The 18,286-nt window shown below is 32.8% G+C and overlaps 1 protein-coding gene across 2 annotated transcripts; it reads right to left on the bottom strand.

The window, feature by feature from the left end:
- Positions 1–2,704: 2,704 nt before the first annotated feature.
- Positions 2,705–11,560, bottom strand: LOC134719146 (uncharacterized). 2 transcript variants are annotated; one of them, XM_063582122.1, is made up of 4 exons: positions 10,661–11,560; positions 7,866–8,048; positions 6,317–6,443; positions 2,705–3,537 (listed from the first exon to the last, which is right to left on the bottom strand). In XM_063582122.1, exons 2-4 carry the CDS (start codon positions 7,951–7,953, stop codon positions 2,775–2,777), a joined length of 978 nt encoding a protein of 325 aa, XP_063438192.1. In that variant the 5' UTR covers positions 7,954–8,048; positions 10,661–11,560; the 3' UTR covers positions 2,705–2,774. The 2 variants fall into 2 exon arrangements, with proteins under 2 accessions (XP_063438192.1, XP_063438194.1); XM_063582124.1 differs by having other exon boundaries at positions 11,129–11,172.
- Between the last annotated feature and the right edge of the window lie 6,726 nt (positions 11,561–18,286).

Here is an 18,286-nt window from a genome sequence, read left to right as displayed (position 1 = left end):
CAAAGCACACTGAGATTTTAAAAAAATTGTGATACACTGGTAGTAATGATCTGAATTATAGGCAACAAACTTATGAATATGAGCGATGTTTAAAAGTCTTGAAATTTATTACAAATGTTGGTTGAAGGAATTGCAATTCATTATGACAAGAGTTCTTGAGATCAAGATATTAATCTGTTGAATTATTCATCTCATGAATATTCATAAGTAATTTGCATATTAATCTCAGTGTGTAATTATCAATTCTCAGTGTGTGTTTTTTATTTTTTTCAATCTCGATGTATAATTTCGATTTCTCAGTGTTATTTTAGGTTTTGAAATCTGTATTTTATTTAGAAAAAAGGGTGTACAAATAGTTTTGCACCTGAACTGCTTGCCATACAAAATTCAAATCATATTCCATTTCTATCAATTTATTGGTCTCATTGCCAATGTTGATCACAACAATTGTGTGTGCTACATGTATCAGCAGAGTCGAGGAAAATAAACAGGAAGTGACCATAATCAAATAAATTACATAATATATGGCCAACTTGCAAAACATTAAAGGGTAAATTCTGGTAGGTTGTGATATCGATTTGGTATGGTTGATTTACAACAAAAACAACGTTTGGTACAAATATTCTTCTTGGTACACAAATTTTATCCTTGGCTTTGAAGTTCAAGATAGACATTTCAAAAGAAGCTAAAAAAACCAACTGCATACCTGAAAGGTCGGACAATATCTGTTACAAAACTGCAGAAGCGCAGTTAAAACTTAGCCGCAATGCCGAACCTAACCAACATGTATCCACTTTTATTATGTTTGCTTTCCAAGAAATGGACCTTAATGCCATAAATGAATTAAAGCATAAAATATAGGTCATACTCAACAAATTATTGTGTGACTTAAAAGTGGGAAAGACAGGTGCCTTGCTTAGAAATGGTTAGAATACAAACCAACATGTAGGTCATACTTGCCATTATATGGAAAGAATGTTCAGTATTCCCCAACATGTATCCAGTGATGACATTCATTGCTATATGTATAGTATCCAAGAAATGGACCTGAACCCAAAACATAACCAGACTTGCTGAACCGTATAATATAGGTCATAGTAAGAAAGTTGATGCACGTTTGTTCAGTAGTACCCAAGATGCATACTTTCTGTAATAGTCTGATGGTAAATGATTGAGCCCAACTGAAGTAATGGCACAGAAAGCAAGAGAATGAGTAAAATCGGTTTTAGTGGTAATGACCTTGATTTTTTTACCATTTGCCTCCAAAATATTAAGTGTGAGAAATTTTGATGACTAAAGGTAGAGACACACTGAAGTTACAGTGGGGAAACCAAAAAAAATGATCGTAAATAGATATCACAGACAAATGTTTTGCCTGCCTAGCATCAAAGTTATAAAACAGCCTTGTTTTAGACTGTGTATACCTGTGGGTGAAATAGTAACCATGAACAAACACAATTTTTAAACTCTTGATATTGACTGCACTATCGGGAGTATTAACTGGAGCATTTTTTTAGGTTTGAGCTTCAGTATCTGCATGAAACAGATATACAGGTAGACTAGTGATAACATGAGGCTGTGAAGAGCCTGAATCGCTCACTTGTAATGTTTTGCCAAAATCGTTCATCAATGTTTTTGGTTTTTTTACTTTTTAATGTATATTGATTAGTGTTTGAAAATGCCATTCAAAGTTTATGTTTCTGTCACATTTTCTTTAAAATGAAATAAAATGCTCTGCAGGGCGCAGCTTGATATGACCCCAGAGGTCTTACCCTGAACAGTTTGGGCAAGCATGGACACAATATTCAAGTTTGATACAGCTCTGAATTTGGACTGTGATTAAATACTTGAAAAGTATTGTTTTTGGCCCCTAATTTCTTAATGGTTAGGGCCATAACCCCCAAAATTTATCCCAACCTTCCTTTTTTGGTATGGAACCTTGTGGTACAATTTCATAGAGATCCATAGACTTATACTCAGTTATTGTCCGGAAACCAGAAAATCCTTGTTTTTTGGCCCCTAATTTCTAAACGGTCGGGACCTTGACCCAAAAATCAATCCCAACCTTCCTTTTGTGGTATGGAACCTTGTATTCACTGACAAGGAAAGGTGAGAAAAAATGTCACTTTCCGCTATAAAGATAATGTTCTTTCACTAAATAATTCGAAATAAAGTGAATATGACCTTGACCTTTGACCCAAAATCATTCTCTTTGCTCAACCCGCATGAAGTTTGTATCCAAGTTTGATGCATAAGACATAAGCAGAGTTTGAATTACATACATAGAAATTGTGTATAAATCATACCAAATATCATCATAACAGATATTTAGGGTATCTAAAATAAACTTTGACTCTAAAAACAATAGGTGTTTGCCCCAACCATATGAAGTAAGTACCAAAATTTGGTACATAAGGATTGAGTAAATCAGTAGTTATGAAACCAACCTGACAGAAAGATGGATACCACTATTCACAAGGCCAACACTAGATGTCAATGACCAATGAACCATGAAATGAGGTCGAGGTAAGGTTATACCTTACCATTAACCAATACACAACATATAAAAAGATGGCTTTGAAACTTTGCATGCTTGTTTTTTACCATATTAGGACTTACATAGTCATACTGCTCTCGGGTTTAACTAGAGTATTTTTGTTGAGTTATTGCCCTTTAACACTTGTAAAAATAGATTAATACAGTACAAAAAGAAATCTACTTGTTTACTATCATCAAATAATAATCTGGATGCTGTTCAAAATACATCTTGTAATTTAAAAGGTCTCTAAATATCTAACAACATTCACAAAATGATTAATGCCATGATTGCCATCATCTGTTAAAGGTTGCACTTGATTATTAAGGTAAATTCTGGCTTCATCCGATAAAGTAAACAAATTTTCTGGCACTGTTATATTGTTGTTGAGATTTAATGCTGCATGAGGGGCTTCCCAATCAATTCCATATTGTTGTATATCTACTACAACCTCTGTCATTCTATCACCCATAGAATAACCACCTAATGAATACCAAATCTGCATTGGTGACATATTGTTTTCAGTTCGTAGTGAATGGTTATTCCACTGAACAACAAATTCAGCACAAGATTTCTCAATTCTAGGTCTATATACAAAATGTAAAGCATACAAATGCAACTCGATATTGCTGTTCAATACTTCAATATTTTCCATATGACTGAAAAGGTGTTGATAATACATTGTTACAGTTCTGTTAATGTCGGACCACAAACGTTCTATCCTCTGATTATGTACACTTCTACCAGTAATAAAACTACCCCTACCATCTCCATTTTCATTGTTCATAAATCTGGCAATATCTGTGTTTTCAACTCCGCAGTCTCCACGTACTCTTGATGGCAAGCCATATTTACTAACACCAATTCTGAAAAATGTCAATGCTGTGTCTTTTTTGTTGTTATCTGCTATATTCAGATATGTAATGAGACGACTTTTCCCATCAATACATCCATGAAACACAAATCGCCAAGCTATTAGCTTATGGTTTGTATCAACATGCCTGAAAAGAAAAAGAAAATCTCATGAATCATGTGATATAATAAAATCACTTTAGGTACCTGTTCTAGTGAAATATGTTTCACCCTTTGTTTATTGTGAAAGGTTTAGTTTTTGTATAAAGAACTTTTCTTTTAAATCAATAAAATAAAGTTCCAAAAAGCATCAGTGACCCTTAAATTTTAGTAAAGGAAATGCAAGTGTATTCAATTTTGACAACTTTTTTAATTAAGTTTTGGTAATATCAGAAGGGGTCAATATTTTTTTAAACTAAGATGTACACCTACAAGTCTACTATATAGTATGGCAAGCCGTTCTCATCAAAACTATATTTAAACCATTTTAAGAAAATTTACACACTTTGATTTAAAAAAAACACACACTGAGAATTGAATATACACAGTGAGATTTAAAAAAAAACACACTAAGATTAAATAAACAGTAAATAACACTGAGAATTGAAAACTGCACACTGAAAACTGAAAATTACACACAAATTGCATGCGCACATATTTAATAATAAAATTGAGAATGGAAATGGGGAATGTGTCAAAGAGTCAACAACCTGACCAAAGAGCAAAAAACGGCACAAGGCCACCAATGGGTCTCAAACAGAGCGAGAAAATCATGCACCCAGAGGCAGGCTTCAGCTGGCCCCCATACAAAAATGTGTACTATTTAAGCATACTTAATCTGATCTATTACAAAGTTTTGGTATATTTTTAGATCTTGTTTGCTTACATACTCTGCAACTTTTTGTAATTTGTCATTTTAATATTTTTTTTATATTATTCAGAGCAACACTGAGGGAAATAAATTATTTCATATTGTTATATTACTATTCCTAATCAAAGAGATCTGTAAAGAGTTCTGTGGAAAACCCAATTTTCAAAATGGTTACTTATATTTTTCAACTGAATACAAACAAGAAACCATTTTCAAATTTTGACTTGGTAGCTATAGTTTCACTTAAATCAGTACATGTTCAACACAGTTTTCAAATGTGAGGAGGAGGTATACCACTATCAACCTTTTTTAAATTAAGTACAGCAGTGATGGCCATCTTGGTTATCCTATTTACTGTAATGCAAGGGAGTGGGGGAGTCACCTGCTTCTAGATTGCATTGTTGTGATGCATAGTCCAGCACAGGGCAAACTGAGTTATTATAGATAAAGTTATACCCTACTTCATGTATTCATTAAAATTTAGTGAAAATATGACTCTCAGCATAAGCAAGGCATTCCATGACTGCATGTCTAGATAACCAGATCAAGAGGCGCTCACATACCAAATACTGTCGACTTATCATGCCTACTTACTGAGAAACTGACTTAAACACAAAAAATTGACCTCAAGTTTTTCCTTAATTTACAGAGTTAATGAACCCTAAAAATGAGGTCAAGGTCAGCCGACACCTGCCTTGTCAAAGGTCTTTCAATAAAATTTTATGGCATCGGTGTGGGAAAGCAATTTGTCACAGGCGAGACAAAAATGGTCTGTTAAATCTGTTGCCAATTTTTTGTTGGTTAAGGGAATTACTGGTAGGCATATTTTGACAAAAAATTCATTTACAAATGTTTTCCTCTGAAACTACTGAGTCAATTGAAAATGAAGTTGGCCTGGATGGTCCTTAGATGAATTCCTTTAAAAACTGTGTCCAATAGATCCACCCTCCATCCAAGACCAAAATGATTCAATTTTTGTTGAGGTCACTTGTAATCAAGATGAGCGAATACAGGCTCATTGGGAGCCTCTGGTTTAAACAATAGGGCACACAACCCCATTATCAAACTCCATCTGTATTTTGTCAAAAGTAATTCGGTAAGGGACCGGTCAATATTTATTGGTGGGTTGGGACTGGTGCAAAACATAGTCAATAGAAGGACACACATTTATTTTTACTTTATTTTTGATAGGACTTCTAGTTATTTGGTCGTCTTCAGCACTAATAGGACAGCAATATTTCATTTATATATTGATCTTATAGAATGCCAAGTTGTTTGGTAGTTTGGTGTGTTGCTGTCATTCTTATGGATTTAAGAAAAAGCTAAAATTTTCAGTTTTAGGTTATTTCAAGATAGTCCTCCTTAAATTTTTTCATAAATTTTTCAAATCAACTTCCATTTTCATAAAACTCTACTGCTATATCATTTTTATATTGGTCTTACTGAATGTCAGGCTATTTATTACTTTGGTTTTTTTTTTGCTTTCATTTTTATGGATTTAAGTTAATAGGTTAAAAAAGCTACAATTTAAAGTTTAAACTAAATTCAAATGGTCACCTTTAAAAAAATTTATAACTTTTTCAAATCAACTTAGATTTTGATATAACTGTACAGCTATCTCATTTATATGTTGATCTTACAGAATGTAATGTTGTTTGATAGTTTGGTGTTTAGCTGTCAAATTTATGGAATTAATTAATAGGCGAATAAGGCTGCATCAAAGTCAAAAACATGTCTGCCTATATTTGCTTAAGAAGACCATAATTTCTTTTTTGAAAAGTAGAATAGATAAAGGGACATTGGTATTTGAACTATAAACATGCTCTAGCTGTTATTAGGACAATAATTATTAATTCAGCAAATGATAATATGATAAAATCAAATCTGTACATTTATATTCATACTGTGAGTTGACAGGTATGAATCACACTTATTAAAAATGTGGAAAAGATACAAAAATAGGTCACTGTGACTTGGTTTTTTTAAAGTGGTCATCCTAAAAAAAATTGTCTTGTTGATCAGTATTTAACATTTACATTTTAAAAAATTTCACTAACCAGAGATGATTTATTCCTTCTACATTGTATACACGTCTTTGAATTGCTCTTCTTTTTCTTAGTGCTCTACCAACAGGGTCAATTACATTAAGTCTTTCTCTTAATCGCCATCGTTGTATTCTAATTCCTATAAACAAAGTTCATTGTTATTACTGACATTTACATACTATACATTTAACACAGTTTACACTTACAAATGTACCATACTTTGTAACAATATTATACATTGTTCTTGAATCAGTGTTTTGTGGAATAAAGTATACGGTATTGAACTAGAGTTTGTACCCTGATGCCTCGGGATGTGGTCTAGTTCACAAATAGGATCAAAGAGTCCAGAGCTACTGATGTCCCAATGTGGTCTGTCATGCTGATCTACATTTGTGTAGTAGCTTCCATTTTCAGGCTATAGTGAAAACAAGGCTAGTGAAAACATACATTGTACATGTACATGTATCAGCTGGAAGACCTGGGACATCCAGTTTATATAGTGGGAACCATACAATAATGGCTAGAAATATATTTTTTTCTTGCTAAATTTTGTTTACTGAAATATTCCTCATATATCATGTATATTTCATCATCTACCATCAATTACTGGACAATCAATTGACTTTTAAGACTATTTTCTTTTGAAATTGTTTTAATACAGTTAATAAAACTGATTAGAAGATATGCATAGGCAACACTCCCTTGATTCATGTATTCTAGGATTATGGGTACATGAGTAAAATTCTTGGTTTGATCACTAAACATATATGTAAATGGTATATATATCAGAAAATAGTATGGTAACACTCAGGGTATATACATGTATATATAGGAGGCATGATGGCTGTCCATACTTTTGATGCCAGATTGTGAAATCTAAATGTATTGAGCTTTTACCCATGTTGTTTTAATGTTTCAGAATTATTATAACCAATGCAATCCACAATGTTCTGCTCTTGACATAAGTTGATGCCACAAAAGAGGCTGATCCAGTATTCCATAAGAGGAGCCAAGACCTCTCACCTGTTTATCTGGGTCAAGCATCACTTAATCCAATTGGTCCAGTGGTTTCAGAAAAGATTTTTCATTGAATTATAGTTAAAATAAGCCTAATATATGCATTTTACACCTATGTTTTATTTTAATATACATGTAGTAACAGTTGCCATGTTGGTTGAAGGTCAAGGTCATCAGATATAATCCTATGGATGATTCATGCCAACTTTGCAGTGGAATTGAAGACGAGAATATTAAAATGTAAAAAGTTAACAAACGGACGACAGAAACAAAGTGATGGCAATAGCTCATATAACCCTTTGGGTTATGTGAGGTTAACCAGAGGCTCAAAAGAGTCTGTAATCGCTCACTTGATGCCACAAAGTGCATAAAATTTTCTAAGTGCAATGGTTGTAATAAGGTCAAAAATTGGATCAACTAGAATGAAACTCAAACTTGATCTGTAACTACTGATTACTATTATACAATTATATACCATATATATCAGTTCAATTCAAATACATATGTAGATTTAAAATTATATATATACAATTATTCTTATTACCTCTTCCCCTAAAAACTGCCTTGTATAAAGGATTCTCCGGCATTAGGTGTGAATTGGAGTGCTGTGATAATTTCTTGGTCCAAGTCATTGTTGCTGATTCTTGAAAATCTATGCATATTAGAGGGGTCTAAACCAAGCTCATCTCTCCTTCTTCTGATAGTAGACAATGAGACTTGGAGACAACTGTAATAATATTCAGGTTGGTATATTATAATTAAACAATATTATGCATTTTGTCCCTATTTCATCAATAATTGAAAGACTCTCTAGGGATGAATAAAATATAAAAAAAAACAGAGTTCCAATGTCCCCCACGTTGCACATATTTTATCTATCCAAGGCCAATAACTAAACAAACAGTCTTTTTTTGGTTCTTAATAACAATTTATAAATATCTTAATTAGCATGATTAGAGAAATGAAGCATTTAGAGCAAATGCAATGTGATTTCCGTTATAATAAATTTTTCCAAGGTGCATAACTACAGTGCACTTATTTTTGAAAATGTCAAAGACATTGCTGATATAAACCTATGATATAAGTTTCATAAAATTCTGGCAGGAATTGTACACATGAGAGCGCTAGCAATGCAATTTTCCATATAATCATTATTTCCAAGGGGCATAACTCTTTTAAAAATAATTGATCGACACTGATTTTCAAACACGTCAATGTCATGAATGTTGCTGATATAAACCTATGTTATAAGTTTCATAAAATTCTGGAAAGAATTGTACACATGAGAGCGCTAATGGTGCAATTTTCCATATAGTTAATGTTTCCAAGGTGCATAATTCTTTTAAAAATGATTGATAGACACTGATTTTCAAACTCGTCCAAGATATTACTGATATAAATCTGTGGTATAAGTTTCATAAAAATTTGGCAAAAATTGTACACATGCATGAGAAAACTAACGATGCAATTTTCCATATAGTTAATGATTCCAAGGTGCATAACTCTTTTAAAAATAATTGATCGACACTGATGATCAAACTCGTCCAAGACATTGCTGATATAAACCTATGATATAACTTTCATTAAAATCTGGTAAGAACTGTACATGTGAGAGCGCTAACAAGACTGGAAGGACGGACAAAAAGCAATCTATTAGTGCTATAAATACCACCAGAGCAATCTCAGGCTATAAGGCTTTAGTATTGCATGCTGATGGACCATTGTCCCCAGTCAAGGAAGAGGGAGAAGGGCTTAGGCGTTGGCATACATGATTAACTCCACCACATTCATGTCTATGTGCCTGTCAAAAGTCAGGAGCCTGTATTTTGGTACAATGTAGTTGGTGTTTGTTATACTTTCATCATACATTGTATTTGGTTTTTTTTGTACTTCATTGCATTTTAAAACTAACAAACTGATAAATCCTATGAAACTAATGTTTGCAGCTAGCAGCAATATTCCTGCAAACATAACGGGGCTCGCGGGTCTAAATCAATTTTTTTATTTAATATAGGATTTCTCTATATTTTTCTATAAATGAAATTTATCTTAATACTAAATCATGTAAATAGAAAAATGAAATAAAAATATGGGGTCACCGTTCATTTACGCTCACAATCCACCTTCGAAAGAAGCATACATTTTTGTTAATGTCCATTTTTTCTGTTGAACTAATAGGAGAAAAAGCGGTAATATCGGAATAAAAAAAGAACTAAATTACAGAAATCGCTTAAATTTGACAATTATAAAGTGCACACCACTATTGCTTTCTTATAGTATATAGGAGCAGCATATGTTATTTTTATACTGCTTATATAGTAAAAAATGTACATGTAGGTCTCATTGGGGTCTAAGCGTGATGCGGGATTGGACGATTTTTTGTAAGGGTGACAGTTAAATTATTAAGCGTGAAATGAAGTTGGGCGGGACATGTGAAATTACAAGCATTATTTCTACAATAAGCGGGTATACAGGAATCTGACAAAACAATAAGCGGGATCAGACCCCCTTTATCATGTTTATATTATTTTAAATGATAAAATGAGGTACATGGACATGAATCCGGGTCCGTTCGCCCTGATTCACCTTCGCCATACTACGTGTTCGCCCTGATACCTGTTCGCCCAGGGTCCATTCGCCCAGATTTTTTTTTCTTTCTATTTGTTGTCCAGTCGCATAATTTTAAGTATTTGAACAAAATATGTTAAAGTTTGTTAACAAATTGACAGAATATTTATATTGCCGCAATCATTTTGTCATTTTCTCTTTGATTTACAGAGTAGAATTGGTATACAATGTATTTCTCTTTATTAATATATGTTAACAAAATAATTGTATTCAGTCAATCATAAATGTATGCAGTATAACTGAGACTAGGACTGTCTCCGAGTATAATAATGAACTTGTAAATCCGTTTCATGATTTACAGTTCGTACATCATTGTGTTTATTAATTTCAAGCTGAATATTTTATCAAAACAATAAAACGTTTGATTTTTATTAATAATCCATCAAAAGTCAAGTATCACAATATTCAGTGATCCGAATTATTTTGTCATTGAACAATTAACGATCCTAAACAAGCCATAATCTTTTAAATATTTTCCCGTTTCCATAAATTTCAAGAATATATACGGTAACCATAGAAATATCTGAATAAGTTTTTTCAACTTCAATGCCCTGCATGAATATCATTATTTTTTAGTAGGGCGAACAGACTCTCTGGGCGAACTAACTCAGGGCGAACGTACCCAGGGCGAACATGTTATTAGGGCGAACGATCCCGATACCCATGGACATGTACATGTAGCTTAAGAATGATTTAGAAATATTGTGTAACCTTGCCATTCTGCTCCATGACATCCCACTTTCATATAAATACATAATTGATTGATTTAAATTGTACTTTGGTCGTCCTGTGGATGTTTCTTCGAACAGCAAAGCGTCTTCGCCCTCATCATTAACATGATTAACCCCCTCTTCAATATTCAAAGTATGTAGCATTTGTGTTGCTTGTCCAAAAAGATCATGTCCAGTTGAGTATAGGGTTTCAATAGTTAGATTTAAATCTGACCCCGGATCAAGCACAGAAAGCATAACATTTAATATCTCTAAACAACTTTCTAGTCGACGACTGATGTTTTCGATTAAGGTTATGTCGTGAGCTGTCCAAGGTCTGTTTAAGTTACGATTAGTATTTTCAAAAACATTCAATAAAGATGTGAAGAATTCCCCTAAATCTTCTGTATCGTTGATCGACATAATAAGGAAACTCGAGAGTTCTAATGCATCTGTATATATTTTTCACCTCCTGGAAATTTTTTGACAGGAAATGACACCGACGAGGAGATACGAAAGTAACGTGAGGTGTTCCGAATGATATTTTTATGTGACAAGAGTTTGGTTGACCAAGATATTAATCTGTTGAATTATTCATCTCATGAATATTCATAAGTAATATGCATACAAATCTCAGTGTGTATTTTTGAAATCTCAGTGTGTAATTTTCAATTCTCACTGTGTGTTTTTTCAGTTTATTTCATCTCAGTGTGTAATTTTCAATTCTCAGTGTGTGTTTTTCATTTTTTGTAATCTCAGTGCGTCTTTATGAAATCTCAGTGTGTAATTTTTAATTCTCAGTGTGTGTTTTTAAGTTTTTTAATCTCAGTGTGTTTTTTTTAAATTCTCAGTGTGTAAATTTTTCGAAAAATGGTTTAAACATAGTTTTGACGAGAACGGCTTGCCATAGGTAATAATAGATTTACAACTTTTATTGCCGTTTGATCAGATTCATTTAAACCACTTACATTTTGTGCAGAGGTTCTCAAATTTTCAATCAATCTCGTAACCGGATCACCATTTCCTTCTTCAATGTCTGAACATGCATCTGTAAACACTGCGCACAAGTCATTAAAAGTTTTCATTTTGGCTTTCCTGTTTTTTGGCGGTTGAGGCATTTTGACACTTCAAGTCCACAGAAACCATTTATTATGATTGTTTTCTCACTGAAAAAAGTTTTTCATCAGTCTATTAATATCCATATCGTCCGATTTTGACAGTGTAATTAATCTGATAGTATCGATGTCGCCGATTTTTGGCAGATTATTTTCAGATAAATTTCATTTTCACTCCATGCTCTCATTACCGGAATCGTTTATTCTACTGGATTTCTTTTATCCGGTAACCAATGACGTGTTGTCCTGTCGTCACTTTCACCATCTAACCTAGACGCCCAATCATCTGATTGTGGATGAGTTTTGCCCTTATTGGCATTTTGTTTGTCTTGAATTGCCCATATAAGTATCACCCTCATTGATATGTTCAATGTCACTAAGGCACTAAACTGACCATCGTCAAACAGTTCAACTTGAGATTGAGCATCAGACAAGTAATCTAAATCTTCTTACAAATATCGAAAAGGAGTATGCTTGCCTCTAGAACTGGGCGATTTTAATTGAGTTTGAGCCATATTATTTTTTTCAAATTTAAATCTTACCAAACATCTCGACTGGGAGCTAAAATTGAAAGCGAGTATTTATGTGACACGCAAGTTTATATAGTACACAGGTGACCTGTTTTTCTCACCTGTATGGTTTTAATTTAAACAGCTCAGCTTTTAACAAATGTTATATCTTATGGTTTTTTCTGACGTATAATAGTATTTACTTCACTGTGTATTTTGTAAAATTGTTATTCTAAAAATATTGTTAATTGTTATCAACGGTACCAGGATTATAATTTAATACGCCAGACGCGTGTTTCGTCTACATAAGACTCATCAGTGACGATCCAAAATTCCAAAAAGTTTTGTAAACAGGAAATTTATAAAATGACCACATTATTGATATTCATGTCAACACCGAAGTGTTGACTACTGGGCTGATTAACTAATTCTTCAAAGTATGTGTTTTGTCCTGAATACAAGATATCCGGATATTAATCTGGCAGCTTGATAAAACGCGCGGTGACCCAGCATTTCTATCGAGTCAATTTTTATATGGCCTCACTTATAATGTAAATGTAAACCCATGTTTATCTGCATATATGATACTTTAAGTTCCGGACTAAATTACTTTTACACATTTCTAAAAAAAACAACAGAAAATTGTGTAAAAAAAAAGTGACAAAAGATATTTGTTATTTGTTTGTCATTTATAAATTCATTATCTTTATTGCTGGAACTTGGAAAGATGTGAAAAAAAGCAATAGACATAAGACATGTAAATAAAGCTGATATTGTGACAGATATTACAGAAGGAAAAATTTATTAGAACTAGTATGATAATGGATTTATGATGGGCTAAACAATTAGTAGTTTAAAAAAGGAGGGACGAAAGATACCACTCGATATCGAAACTTGCACCTTTATTTCTTATCTAAGATCGGTATTGAACTGCCATCATAAATTTACTATAGTCAAGAGTGTTAAGTATTAATAGATTTATAGTTTTCATGAACTTTAGCAGACTGTCTGATAGACCGTTAAATTTAATGTATGATGCTGTGTTTTAACTGTAATTATTTATTATTAGAAGCCGTATAAGTTATGTCTCTGTTTTATAGTCGTCCCTATAGTTGAGTAGTCTGGGGATGAAAGACGATTTTATGTGTGAGAAAGTAATGAAAGTAATAAAGGCCTTCGCGATAATAAAAGTTGGTAAATGTTGAGATGCAGGAAAATTTAAAATAGTTAGTGGTAGTTAATGGATATGTCTATATTGAACAAGATGCAGGAAAATTTAAAATAGTTAGTGGTAGTTAATGGATATGTCTATATTGAACAATGTAGTTAATTGAAGTGTATATTTATGAACTTGTTCATAATAAATATGTATATCTGAACATGAGTCTTTAAAGCCAGTGCCTTATAACAGCTCCGTGACATTATGGTAGCCAGAGACGAGATTTATTTGGGATTGAACATTTTGAACTTCAGCTGTTAACTTTTGAACAGGACTTCTACGAAGATTTTGGACATACACTGTTAAATCGCCAAGAAGAAATAAATTGGAAGTGAAGAATGCGCCAATAAATTTTGAAAGAAAACATCGAAGATTCAACAAAATGAAAATGTTTGCAATGCTGAGAGGAAGAGGTGGTTTAGAAAATCGTGAGAATATATTTCAGCAATCGAGAAGACAACGAACAGAAAACATATGTCCATCAGACGGTAGGCCGATTTGTAATTACTGTATTAAAGTTGTACAGGTGGAAAGAAGATTCGACGAAAAATTATGCATCGGGGAAACTTGAAGCTGCTTCCTTAACGAAAGGAAAGGCAGAAGAAATACATGGATCGTCTTACGTGAAATAATAAAATTAACGGTACCAATTTTCTTGCACCAGATGCGCATTTCGACAATACATGTCTCTTCAGTGATGCTTGTGGCCAAAATATTTGAAATCCAAAGCTTATATAAAAGATGAAGAGCTATAATCCAAAAAGTCCAAAAAGTTTAGCCAAATCCGTGAAAGGAATCAGAGCTTTGCATGAGGGAGATACATTCCTTAATCTATAATAATGTCTAATATGTTGTAACAGTAAATTTTATAGAATTCGTCTATCACGACGTCTGTTTTGAATGATGGGGAATTTACTACTGAATATGGAAATTCGACTCACAAGGACAGAAGAAATTATGCAGAATGGAATTCATAGTATTAGTATAAAGGTCGCAATTCCGGATTCGGAAGCAACTTCGGTGCAAAGGTACCAGTATCTAACACTGCAACAGTAGGAGAACTCTTGTTGGAAAATGTATTTTCTGGTAATCTTGAAGAAATAGACGAAATAACGCTTTGACAACTTTATTTGGAAATGCATTATAAGATTAATTACTTGATGAAACGCCTCAGGGCCAATGATTCTTTTAACTATGCATTTTGTAAATTGTATATTATGTCAATAATTTCCTAGATCGGAATTTTTATGAATCATAGATTAATGTATTTACTTGTATATTTCTTTTACAACAAGACTACAAGATTTTTGTTTTTGAATTATCCGTTATTTAAAACTTAATAGTTTAGGGGGAAAATTTTGGCAGTAGAAACCGGTAACAGCAGACCAGAAGGACGGGTTACCTTAAAACATCGATATTATAAGGTTAATGCTAACCCATTTTCTGTCAAAATAGGACGACATGGATATTTAAAAAAAAAAATATATTAGTAAGAAAACCAAAACCTACCATTAAGTGGTATAAAAACCAACAGTACATTCATCCTAGCATGAAGGGAGGGTAAGGTAAGTCGCTCGAGAACTACTTTTTTTCTGCTAATTCCTAAGCAGTTGGGACTATTAACCCTCAAAGACGATCCTAGATTTCTAATCCTTGTATGGCACATTTTTTTTCAAAAAGATCATATCAGGAAATGTGTAAAAAGTTTTGTTTTTTTTAAAATTAAAATAATATATATGAAAGAAATCTAAAACCTACCATTAAGTGGTATAGGAAAAATCAGTACATTGATCCTGGCATGAAGGGAGGGTCAGGTAAGTGACTCGAGAGAAATGATTGAAATGAATACATTTATAAGAACTGCAAGGCCACAATGAGACATTCGCCTCTATTGCTAGAGACAAGCTTACAACGCCATGGCAAAAAAAAACTTTGAAGAATCAGTAGACCACTTTAAGTTACATGTTGAACCTGCATGTGTAGTAAAATCATGGGTCGTCACTAAATTTTCGAAGTTATGCCCCTTAATTGATTGATTGTTGGTTGCTTAACGTCCAGTGGCCAATATTTCATGCATAATCTGGACGAGAACAAGTTCACAATAAATACAATAGGAAGGTCTTGTCACAATAAAGGCCATCTGGGATGATAGTCGGGAAAATCTGAACTGCCACTTGAAAATGAGGGTATATAGGATATTTAGTAAGTTATAAAATGAAAACAAATAAACAGTATTTGCACAACACTGGAATATCAAGATTCACTTCCCAACTGTTATCTTAAATTCTTGTTAATAAAGGTAACAGTAGTATACGCTGCTGTTCAAACTCATAAATCCATGGACAAAAAACAAAATCGGGGTACCAAACTAAAACCGAGGGAATCGCATTAAATATAAGAGAACAACGACACAACACCGAAACGGACCAAGCAACAGACAAAACACCACGAGAATAACAAATATAACATCAAAACCAAATACATGAATTTGGGATAGACAAGTACCGTGCAACGTCTTATCTCAATAAATGTCAATCTTAATTATTCCAAGATTAACAGTTTGGTCAAGCCTCATACAAACTTTACAAGTCCCTTCCTCCTGCAGCTGTCAGTATAATTGTAATCTCCTAGTTATAGCAGTAAAATTAATAAAGGGGCAAAATTGAAAAAATAATAATAATTAGGAAGGGACATGTAGCAAGTCTATATATATATATATCCAACGCAGTCATAGGTTTGAACGTAGTTTTCAATTTAGACTAGTTTATATTTTTTGTTTGGGCATGTATCATATTTTCCCTCCGGTTTATATGATCCGTTCATCCTATATATTGACTCTTAAAATTCAAGAGTTCATCCTATATATTGACTCTTAAAATTCAAGAGTTAATCTTAAAATGAGGGTACTTTCTCTAAAAATGAGGGTACTTTTTATATGGCCTTCAAAATACCGTTTCGATCCCTAACATCACTGAAGAGACATTTATTGTCGAAATCCGGATATGGTGTACTAAAGAAATATTGACACCGAATGTTTGTGGCACAACATCCTGTCCACAAGTTAACAATTTTTTTTCTTTCTGTGACGTATTAAATTTATATGAGAATCCATTTTGTTACATCTTGTGATCAATTTTATTTGGCAATCGCCAATTGCAGTCAGCAGGGTTAAAGAACATCAGTTGTTCGACCTGTTAGTCAAATGCGTTTTGTTTAAATATACTTTTTCACTCTTTTGGTCTTTTGGAAAATGTTGTTAGTGCTGTTTACAGACCCTTCTACAACGAAATTTGTTTGACATGCACACGTATAAAAATTGCGGTTTTTATCCAACGCAGTCATAGGTTTGAACGTAGTTTTCAATTTAGACTAGTATTATATTTATATATATATATATTTGCGAAAGCAAATTTACAGATCTAACATTGTTGGGTTGATGTTTAGACGAGTTGTATATACATTATGTACACAGCCATGTATCACCATCATTGATGGCGATCCGATGGATACATCTGTTGTAGGGTTGTCACTGACTCAGACGTACTTATATATATATATATATATAAGTGTCTAAGAATGTAACTTTAACACACTAATGAGTGTTATAAAATTAGGTGTTATATTTTATATATTATTCACGCAATATTTCGCTAAACAAATTAGTTTCATCGGGCGTGTGCAACTATCTAGATGAAATCGGATGCATGACAAAATATATCTTTGTAGCTTGAGCTACACAAAAGTTTAACATATTGATTGATGATCTGTATAAAACAAATTTTAGCCGTTTATTGTACATAACAATTTTTCAAAAACTATAAGATGGTTTATTCCTATGGTTTCGGGTAGAACTGTTTTTCATCCCTCTCATTAAGTCCAAGAGTTTCAAGAGTACGAAGCTGATGCATCAAGAACCTTTCTCTCTTTTTTTCTCATTTCAGAGTCCCAATTTTGGTTTACCTCAATTATTTGATACGTAATACTTAATAATACATCTTATAAGGCACTAAAATTATCTTTCTCCTCGTAACAAATTGTTTTAATGCAAGAAGTAATCTATTTTAATAGATTTTCATTATACCTTTAATCGTTTATTCACATATACATGTATAATTGTTTGTATTTTACTACCATGTATAGCAAATTGCTTAATTATTCGGTCATTACCATTTATTGTAAATGCGTTTGAGCCAATAAAATATTGTCTATTGTCTTTTGTCTTTGAAAGGTGACTAATGAGTGTTAAAAAATAGGTGTTATATTTTATATATATTCACGCAATATTTCGCTAAACAAATTAGCTTCATCGGGCGTGTGCAACTATCTAGATGAAATCGGATGCATGACAAAATATATCTTTGTAGCTTGAGCTACACAAAAGTTTAACATATTGATTGATGATCTGTATAAAACAAATTTTTGCCGTTTATTGTACATAAACATTTTTTTCAAAAATTAAAACAAATAGTTGTTTTAGTTAAAGGACACCGGCCACTTCAAACAATCATTTGTAAAATAAATCGTAATGGGATGTAAACATCGTTAATTTCGTAGATAAGAGTGTAACACATATCGTATGTCTATAAAAACAGGTTGTATCAGCTTGAAATAATCCTTCTCCGGACATTGCCGATAATTGCCGACATTTAATAAGCAACTTCCCGAAGGAGTGCGTGACGTCACTTGTGTTGTTTACATCCACTAGACCACGAGAATCATACTATTTCTAACTAAAATTTAACAAAGTATACAATGGATTTCGACGGACAGGACAGCGGCGATGA

The sequence above is a fragment of the Mytilus trossulus genome, chromosome 5, assembly GCF_036588685.1.
Source record: "Mytilus trossulus isolate FHL-02 chromosome 5, PNRI_Mtr1.1.1.hap1, whole genome shotgun sequence".
NCBI classification, from domain to species: domain Eukaryota; kingdom Metazoa; phylum Mollusca; class Bivalvia; order Mytilida; family Mytilidae; genus Mytilus; species Mytilus trossulus.
Note: the sequence above shows the minus strand (reverse complement) of the source record. Positions and strands in the feature narration are given on the sequence as shown.